The sequence below is a fragment of the Anneissia japonica genome, unplaced genomic scaffold, assembly GCF_011630105.1.
Source record: "Anneissia japonica isolate Jap-2015-1 unplaced genomic scaffold, ASM1163010v1 scaffold5064_len16786_cov208, whole genome shotgun sequence".
NCBI lineage: Eukaryota > Metazoa > Echinodermata > Crinoidea > Comatulida > Comatulidae > Anneissia > Anneissia japonica.
Genome location: NW_022686700.1, coordinates 5,902 through 16,786, shown reverse-complemented (window position 1 = coordinate 16,786; position 10,885 = coordinate 5,902). Strand labels below are relative to the sequence as shown.

At 33.7% G+C, this 10,885-nt stretch overlaps 1 protein-coding gene across 1 annotated transcript; it reads left to right on the top strand.

Annotated features, from left to right (window-relative positions):
* Positions 1-2,336: 2,336 nt before the first annotated feature.
* LOC117117254 (glycine receptor subunit alpha-2-like) lies at positions 2,337-10,517 on the top strand (the record flags this gene model as incomplete). The annotated part of the gene is made up of 5 exons (XM_033261503.1): positions 2,337-2,474; positions 3,513-3,742; positions 4,329-4,418; positions 6,388-6,438; positions 7,073-10,517. Coding segments are annotated over 5 exons (764 nt in total), but the record flags the coding sequence as incomplete, so codon positions are not given.
* Positions 10,518-10,885: the final 368 nt, after the last annotated feature.

Here is a 10,885-nt window from a genome sequence, read left to right as displayed (position 1 = left end):
ATTGCTAGAAGGTGATAGTCCGACAACACGTCCTACCGACCTGCTAAAGCATTAGTCGAAACATTAGACGGAACATTACTTCAATTATATTTAAATGTTGATTTTGTGTATAGATACAGTAAAACCTCGAATTGAAGCCCATTAGGCTTAATCTCAAGAAAAAGCCCATCTCGAATTGAAGCCCACCTCTTCAGTTTGCAGAATTAGCCTCGAAAAGAAGCCTATCTCGAAAAGAAGACCATAGGCTTCTTTTCAAGATAGCGTAGACTTCGTTTTAAGATAGTACAATACATATACTGTACATGAATTTCAAAGAAACAAAATAAATTGGTTTATACAGTACGGTAGTTTAGGTGATTTAATGCCGGTTAGTACACTCCATGATGCAGATTGATGTTACAGTCGCCCTATGTATTGTTGTTATTGTTAATAATTAAAAACAGGCATACAAGACTTGAAGCAATCGAGCATTTACGTTTTGATTGTTCAGTGCTATTTTACAATTTCAACTGTAGCCTCACATGTAGCTATAATATGACAATATACAATTTTTACAATTTCATGGTTTTTGGTTTAATGCATGCAAATGCCAGGAATCATTTTCCAAATTATAAATAGAATGGAGAAAAAAAATGATATTCAAGTTTACGTCTGAGAGTGCTATTTCTGGCCATCATAATTTTTCTTACCTCAGCCCCAACAATGGTAGGTCTGAGGTCGGTGGTCCCACCTATCTGTAGAAGTCCCTTCCTGGGCACCTTCTTTTTAAAATTCCTGGATCCGCCACTGCTTAGATATCGATAGTTCTATTTTCTCTCAAAAGATCTCAGATATAAGAGCTCATACAAGTCTATGCTTCCTTCAACAACATTTACTCAAAACATCTAGCACAATTCCATGCTTTATCGATTGGTCTCTGCATGCTCTTTGATTATTTCAAAGATACTTCGGCCTACAAAACTCAACACAGATGAGGATCTTTAAAACATAAATGCACATTATTAAATAACTTTAATTTGTACCGATGCCTTTGGCAGTTGATTTTTATGTATCTATATTATCACCTAATTCCAAGAAAAATAATAACAATAATATGTTTTAAATGATGGTGAAGGAATGGAATTCAGTTGATTCTAGAATAGTAATCTAAATAATTACAAAGCTTATTGGAAATTGGTGTAAAAAAATTATAAAATATAGAGACATTCATTATCTATCGGAATATTCAATTACTGCATAATTTCAATAAAAAATGCATTTTAGGGTAATTGGTATTCTGGTAAATTGATCTTAATGATAGAAAGATACAGAAATTCATTTATTTATAAACACAACATCAGTTACTGCATAATTACCAAATAAGCATTGAATTAAATTATTTTCATTCAAATCGTTATTGTGATAGATTTAAAATTTATTCAATATAAATGGATTTTGTAACAACAATTTGCGACCCGATTTTAAACTGTTGATTAAAATTCTTGGAAATATTTATTGGTTTAAAAAAATATCAGCGTTGTGTAGCCACTCACTCATCCATAATAGCATCAATATCACGAGATACTGAATATTGATAATTAGCTTTGCATTCAGATGAGCTCGCATTTACACAGTTGAAATTAAACGTTCGTCTGGGAGCAGACGGTCTTGAATTCGACTATTTAACTTAAATGAACAGTTTGATCCTGTGTTTTTTTACTTCATTCAGCTGATAAAGTTAGCTCAAGCTAGCGAAGGCGCCTGTGTCTCAATAAATTTCGTTAGTCTAAAGAAGGTGCTACTGTACTTATTTCGGACGAATTGATTTTACACATTTTCTAAAACATGATAATACAACTCCATGCATATACCACATCAACTCATCATAGTTGTCTTTTAAAAGTAGTACTGTACTTTAAAATTGAAATATAATTATACTGTAAAATCAATTTTATATGTATTCGAATAAACGCATCGCTAATGGAAGCAACATCATTGTCAACACACTCTATGCTGCATTCCGCATTTCACATTTACAGTGAAATAAACAGGCGTTTATTTGAGTATATACGTATCCATTTTACACCAAAAAATAAATAAACGTCCCCTAGAATAAACGCCCCCTGAGAAACCTTTCTTAACAATAAACGCCCAAATAAATACGGTTATTCGAATAAATACGGTTATTAGAATTTCTGTTGTTTAGTTGGTCCCGACCATATATTTATCACTATTCTTATTCGTATAATGTTTGTGTTTGCTGCAGAGATAAACTTCCTGTGTTGTTTTTCATGATAATGAAGATGCTATGTATCTTGTATTACTGTGTTATTATGTGTGTATATTCCATTTGACAGATGGGTACACGACCAAAGAACTGATATTTAAATGGCGCCACGATAATCCATTTACAGTGGAGACGGATATGGCAATCCCTCGGTTCATGCTACACAAAGCAACTACGAACGACTCATGTGTCAAATCTTTTATAACAGGTAATTATGCACTTAGTTTTTGTTTTGTTTTGTTTTGTTTTGTTTTTTCCAAAAAACAGACCATAATTTTTATCAATTGAAATTGATACATACAAAACAACGAGCAATAGAAGACTGACAACGGTAGAAAACTATATAAAAACCGAAACTCACTTGTATAAAAGTATAGTTCAAATTTTTTTAAAGCAAGATCTAAATTTAATCCGAATCCGAATGTACACTACCCTTCGTAGCATGGATATGATGAAAATCCTATTTAACAGCATTTCACATGCCATGTACAACACTTAGGCCTAACAACATACGGTAAAATTTGCCCTGATGAATAAATACAATTACGGTACCACAACAAATTCAACATAATGTACATTGTGATACAGTACAATCACCCGTTTATTACAATACAAATTGAATGTACTGTACTTTCTTTGCAATATATTTTGAAAAAGGCACGGAAACAAAGGAATAATAGGTCTATTTAATAATAATGGAACATAAATAATTTAACTGTTTATTGTGGAAATTCCTATCAATAATTCCTAGACTATATCAGAATAATCGGCCATACTAAAACTAATTTACAAACATCACTTAATTTGCGTGGCATGACCAAGAGAATGGCGCACGTGACTGCTAAAACAATCCCTATAAAGAAAGCAATTGAGACAACTGCTACAATTAAATGCAGCTTTCCGGAGTCTCACTTAAACAAAACAAATAACCAATCAAAAAGGCCAGGAATACGCGCTTGTCCCAAACACACGTGTTAACTTTACTTGTTTTAAAACTTCCACTAACAAAATTAGCATGAACTAGACCTTTTCATATTTCTCTACAAGAAATACTATATTTGAATTATATTTTTATCTTTATATTTTTGTTTATAAACCAGCATAAAGGATAAACTTACCGAAATGATAATGATAGTATACGTTTACGTCATTGATACTACAAAAATAATTGTTACTGTATTTATTTGTTTTTAGACCAAGTAAAATGATAGTTGAGCTGACTAAATCTGGTGATATTTTTTCGTAGGTGATTTTAGCTGCGCCATTGTAAACTTTCATCTCAGTCGTCAGATGCAGTCCTATATCCTTCAGGTGTATATTCCGAGTATACTACTCGTAGTAATCTCGTGGCTGTCATTTTGGATTGACGCACGAGCTGCACCAGCACGTGTGGCGCTTGGGATCACCACGGTATTAACCGTAACAACTATGACGGCTGGTATCCAGGAAACTCTTCCTGCTGTTACATACGCGAAGGTGAGTATCGTGTAGCACCAGCAAGAAGTCAAAAGGAGAAAAATGTCCTCCCTCCTCTCACTTCGGAAAATCATCCCTCCCCCAATGTCGTCCGTCCCCGCGTCCGTCGCCTTTGGCAGCGATGAACTAAACTTATAAATTTGCTGATTCATATTATTGATGTCTAAATGTACAATTGTTATCATGCTAACCTATAGCATTTCTCCCTCTTAAACCCACCAGGGGTCACCATTCGGACCTTTGTCGGTACCTCTGTCGGCAATATTTGGAGCCACCTCTATCTTGTATTTTTGTTTAATCAAACAGATATGTCGATATCTTAAAAGAAAAGCAGCCTAAATCTAATAAAAATTGGCCAGCTGGAGCCTAGGCCCTACAGAAAATTAGGCTGCGAGAGGGTTGTTCTAACTTTGTTTATGATATACAGTATTAAAAAGTAAAATCAGCAACAGTTCACATTGTTCATTAAATTATTGGTAGGTCTGTTTAAAAGTTTGTTCATGATAGAGCCTACTATCTTTTAATAATGGCCTACCAATGAATTTTGGTCGAAGCATGAATTTTTTTTTACCGAAATTATTTGCAGGCTATTGACATATGGATGGCAATGTGTCTATGCTTCGTCTTCTTGTGTCTTTTCGAGTACGCCCTAGCCAACTACTTTCTTGTACTAGAGGTAAGCTTTAAATTATTAACGGTCTATATGTGATATACAATTACGTATGAAAAACATATAACCCACAGGAACCGATAACGACATAGTTGGAACGAGAAACATATGAATGTTCATACACGGATCCTTCATATCTTATAACTGACTAAAATAGGATTGTTATAATTTCTGATAAGTTTTTTTTTAAATTACGGTACTGATTTTTGTCCTTTTCTCATTGTTGTTCTCTGTTTCTCTTTGCCTCATCTGGGCCATGATCTAGGATTTTATTTTACGTTTCCTTATTGTTGTTTGCAATAAAGTGATATTAAATAAAACTTCAAAATTATGAAAAGGACATAAAAAAATGTGTGGATAGGCGTTTGCCGGGTCGGGGGCAGTGTACACTATAAAGTCTGTCTCTTATACACATCTAGATGTGTATAAGAATGATGCATCTACATTATAGTATATGCATGTATATATACATATATGTTTACTGAAAATAAACTATAAATGATCTCGCGATAATTTAGAACATATTGTAAACGGTAAATTTCATGTGTATAATATTATTATTATTTTCGAACTATTCACCCTATTATATGCAAGTCATATTATATGCTAGTGAAATATATAGAAATATACACACACTTATTAGATTTATTAAACAATATAATCAATACAATGATTTAAATATAACATATATATATATTATTATATACCGGTAATGATTATGACATTATTGATCCTAATAATAGTTGTATTTGTTTTTCTGTAGACATTTACCCATCTATTTTTCTTTACTAGTGCCACCTAGTTGAATATAGTACTACCTATTTTCCAACTTTCTGATAATAGGACTATCGATTTATTAATATTATTTGTATCACCCGTTACCGCCGCCACCGCCGCATAACAAGAGGGAGTTTTCGCAAGCTTACATAAACGATAACTAATAAGTTACGTCATCATATTTTTAGACAGCGCTTACAGTGGCATATCTGTGACAACCAACGTTACGTAGGCGATTCATGCCTTTTGCATGAATCAAGGATCACATTCTCGTACAGAATGTTTTTAGGCATGAATTACGATAATGATAATGACGTAGGCATATTCGTATTCACTATCATGTTAGTAAGATTGCGAAATCTCCCTAACACCGCCACATCAGCAAATACTAATAGACCTACTACTGCTGATGATGACGATGATGGTTCTGATGACGATGATGATGGTGACAATAATAATAATAATAATAATGATAATAATAATAATAATAATAATAATAATAATAATAATAATAATAATAACAACAATAGCAATAAGAAAACGATAACAATTGCCAATGGTAATGAAACAAAAACATAAATCGATAAATACTGCAGTAGCACTACTACTACTACTAGCTCAAAAACATTATTAGGACTGCTACCGCGGCTACTAACCTGCTAAATACCGCCGCCACTATTATTATCGTTACTACCAGAGCCACACTATAACAGATACATTTGCAGTAATAAACAACATGCAAATAATCATGTCACAAAAACAAACACTTTTCATAATACAGATGACAACAGTGGCGGATCTAGGGGGTGGGGGGAAAGAGTGGCTAGCCACCCCTATTCGTTTACCGTGAAAAATAAAATAATGCTCACTCGTCTTGTTTGTGTGCTTCTTCGTGTACATACACTTTCTATTTTAAGCTTACTTCTTTTTAGATGCCACCTACGATCGTCTAGCAGTCTACTAATTCCAAAAAAAATCTAAAATGGGAGGAGATGCCCCTCCCAAAACCACCCCGCTCGTGCCTTCTCACCTCCTCCCATTATCCACCCCCCCCCCCCATTGCTAAATTCTAGATCCACCACTGGACAAGCAACAGTTTGGTAGATAAAGGTTAATTTAACTGGTTTGGTTTGAGAGTTAATTTATTATTTGCAATGTTTAATTAAACTACAAAATTTGAAATACTGACTCATCCCAGGAGGAACGCAGGACTAAACAGCAAGATGCTCCTGTTTACGTCACCAAACTGGTAAATATCAAACTAAGGTAGCTGTATTTTCTCTAATTAAACTTCAAAAGTTTAAAAGAGAAAAAAAAACGTAACCTGAGAAAAAAGGGAAACCTGTATTTACATCATTTTTGCACATCACATCTAGTAATTTTATTTTTTACATATTAGTAATTTTTTATTTTTAATGCTTGTTTTTAATGTCCAGCTTAAAAAATTGTCATTTTACTGTATTTTATGAATTGTATGTTTTTATACTGTACTTTGTCTTAATGTACGAATGTACTGTGTTCATTTAATGTTTTATTGTGAACGTACTACCACTTGATTGTGTGTGCCACTGTTATAAATGTGTACATCTCTATAAAGTTATTATTTATTTACCAGCAAAGTTATTATTATTATTAATATAATTATTTATTATTATTATTATTATTATTATTATTATTATTATTATTATTATTATTATTATTATTATTATTATTATATACATTCACACGCATATTACATTTTAATATTTTGACACAATATGCCAATATTTAATTATTTTTTTTTGGGCACACGAAATGTTCATCTTCAGCAGCACCATAATGTTTTCTGAATATACTTCTTTGATGTCTTTTCTATCATAAATATTCTCTTTCTTCTTGAACAGACAAATAGGCAAAGGGGAGACGACAAAAACAACCAAGACAACGGCAACAATTACGAACTTCAAGCCTGTCACCATCAAAACGAAGTTCAAGAATCAAAGATAGTGACACGCCCAGTCAATGATATTCGCTTTAAAAGGTTTCGCAACATTACAGCTAGACATCTTGATTATTCTGCTAGGATAATCTTTCCACTCTTATTTGCTATTTTCAACCTGCTATATTGGCCAACATACCTATCAAAAGACTGCATTTAAGTTATCTTCATAAAAGTTACAATGACACCTGATTTGAATCTGTATTACTATTAAACATTAATATATCACCCTAATCAAACTTAAGTTCAATAGTATTACTGAATTATGGAAGGTAAAAATCTATGATTCTTTTTAACCTAATCGAAGGACCATATTTTTATTCTTATAAATATAAATGCAGAGAACAGTGGCAGGAGTGGTGGAGTGCACACACACATTCGTCTGTAATGTATATCATTTCACCATTTTGTAGGCCTATGATAGCAATTTTTTTTTGTTTTGGGGGAGGGGGTGTAAAACTTTTATTAGTTATTTTCTTACCACCACCATAGTATTGATCGTCTTGTTGACAGTTGCTCCACGATCAAGTGCAGGGTCCTCAAGTGCAGGGTCTTGAATTGTGGCCTACTTGTCATTTCCGACCAGCAATTGCATGATTCGGCCGCTAGAACAAGCCTAAAATACTAATTAGGCCACTAGAGTTTATTATTATTATTATTAGAATGATTCAATTTGAAAAAAGTAGCTAATAGACTAATACATTAGAAATGATTGATACATAACTATTGAAAACTTTTGATAGTAGCAGAGGTAGACGAGTACATTAGTCGTGTCTGTGGTGTTACAAACGGCCTTTTCCAAAATCAACCACCCATTGGCGCCAAGAGGCCGGGGCAACCGGGGCAAGAGCCCCGGAGCCCGGGCTCGCCAGGGGCCCGGGATAACTAGGTAAGAAATAATAAAAGAAAATAAATAAATAAAAATGATTAGACGTATACATTCATCCAGTATCAGTCATCTGTTTTTTCCCGCTAGAATTGCAAATAAACTGACCGTTTATCGATGAACGCTGGTAACTAATCGTTTCCAATGCTTTCATGAATATTTTTATGGCTTCTTCCACTCTTGAGTTTGTTTAAAATGTATCAAATAGTAAATTAATTATGAATTATGAATGAATTAATAATTTTAAAAGGCTTTGACCCTTAACATCGTCAATATAATATACATACAAGTTAGAAAATACGAATAGACCTAAAAGAGATTCGATTATCAAATAAATACTGAAATAATATATTAAACCCGTGGTGGATTTAAGGGGAGGCCTGGCCCCCCACCTCCTAAATTTTTCAAAATTTAACAAAAATTGAGAAAAAAGAAAATTCTACTCAAATTTTAGTCTAAGAGTGCCATTTCCGGTCGTCCAGAGGTGCCATAATCATAAATTTTCGTACATCATCCCAAATCCAACCATGGTGGAGCTAAGGTAGGTAGATAAACCGTCCATCTATCTGTGAAAGTTTTTCTCTGGGCCTCCTGTATTTCAAATTCCTGGATCCGCCACTGTAAGCTTTGATACCCATGTTTTAAATCTTTTCAGCACGTTTTAATAAAAGGAAGGATAGCTTTTACTTTCCATATTTCTTATACTTCATTTTTCATGACCTGGTGAAACAAGGCACTCTATAATCGATTAATAGTCCTCTAATCCGTTAACAAACCCCCAACCAATGGGCCGGGCAGCGAAGACGCCCCGGGGCCCGCGGCCGCTCTCTCCCACCTAAAGAAAATAATTGTCTGTAATTACTTTTTTGGCTCTCATGTCAGGCCTATACAGTCTTGCATTTAGACGTCAATGCCTGCTGAAATCCTGTGTTTCATTCTGCGATTGGACACATAGGCCTACTGCGCGTAGCCTATCAGGCGCCTCACATTCACATGAGCTGAGAGACCAGTTTATACATTAATCAACGTGTTCTGTTATTTTGATTAATGTATGTTAACAGATTTTTGTAGAGTGATCTTTCCAATTTAGGGTTGCTTATATTTAGGGGCGGGCCCTCAAATATTAAAATGGAGAGTGATGTTCAAACGTAAAATTGAATTTTACTAAATTATGTTAACAAATAAAAATGTATAGTAATTATCATGTTTTGTAAATATATAGAACATAAAGATCGATTAGAATATGCAAATAAAACAATAGTTTAAGGCATGACTTGTTTATAATTAAATTTTAAACATACTGTACATGGTTTTCATGGGCAAAGCATGTTCCAAGTTTGTAACTGTTTACACACCTTATATGTAGTGTTCAATAAGTCGGTGTCAGATCAATGAAGTTGCCTAAGTAAATCTTTAATTTATGTAACCGAACAGCGGACGAATTATATTGATAGAGACAAGCATATACTGTATGAGGTAAACTTCGGCTTGATAATATGACGTTGTCTTGGTTTGAATCATACCTATCATTGTGTCAAACAAGGAACTGATTACTGTTGTCGATGAGGCTAAATTAGAGAAAAAGAACGTACATTTTGGTGAGCTGCGAAGTTCATTACTTGGGCCACTGCTTTTTCACTTTTTGTAAATGATTTAAATAGCATTATTATTATTTATGTAATATAAAGTATCAATACACAGGTGATACCGCAATATACCATGCTGCAGAGACTAGAAATTACTGAAATGCTAAATGATGACATTGAAAAATGGAAGTACTACTGTAGATAGATACGTTCTTAAGCAATTTAAATCTATGAAATTATCGGCCGGGTTGGCACCAGTGAGGGTAAGGGCTCCCCATCCGTGGGAGAGAAAGTTAATTTCGCAAAAAAAAAAAAAAGAAAGAAAAAGAAGTCCAGGGCTTCAATTCGAGGTTTACGGTATTAAAATAAAGTTGAGTGAATGAATCGCAATTGACTCTGTTGCCGCCACCACTAGAATGATTTTGTAATACTTTAATATAGATCTAGTGAAGCTCAACAAGCAAGCACAGCGACAATTAGAAATCAAGATCGATTTGCTGGTTTGTAATTATGGCTAATTTTAACTCAACCCATGTGTTTTTTTTATGGTAAAATGACAACCACTTGTCCAAAATACATATTGTTAATATATATGTAATTATTACTAAGCTTCGGAAGTGCAATTTTCAAAATATGCAAGTATGTCAGGGCTTCTCCAGAAAATATAGTTTTGCTAAACAAAAACTCGACCTTTGACTATATTTGGTAGGGCTTGTGCAACATAAGCGTATCCAACCTATAAAACATTTTCTTAGATATATCGCGCATTTTATCATAAATTAATGGAATCATGATTATACTGTATTTTGTCAAGGTAGTAGGATTACTGTAAAATAACATGTAATTCCAAAACAAATAAAGACAAACTTATCTGTTAATTTCTTATGTGTAATTTATTACTACTGTACTGTAGTACCAAAAGTTGTGAAAACACTATAATCAACATCTATTGTCATAGTGACATAAAATCAACAATATTTACAACTATTAGATTTACAAAGATTGGGCACCGCCTACATTCACAATGAACCTTTCCGCTAAGCCCTGCCCTTGGATATTGTTACTAAGGTTCCACAAAACGACAGCGTTAAAACATACGCAAACACGTGTGTCTGAGACGCGCGCGTATTCCTGGTCCTGTTTTGATTGGTTAGTTGTTTGATTGACACTCCGGAAAGGTCCATTAAGCTAATTCATTGTTATCTAAACTGAAGTCTATGATAATTCACACTGGAACAAAAGTCAA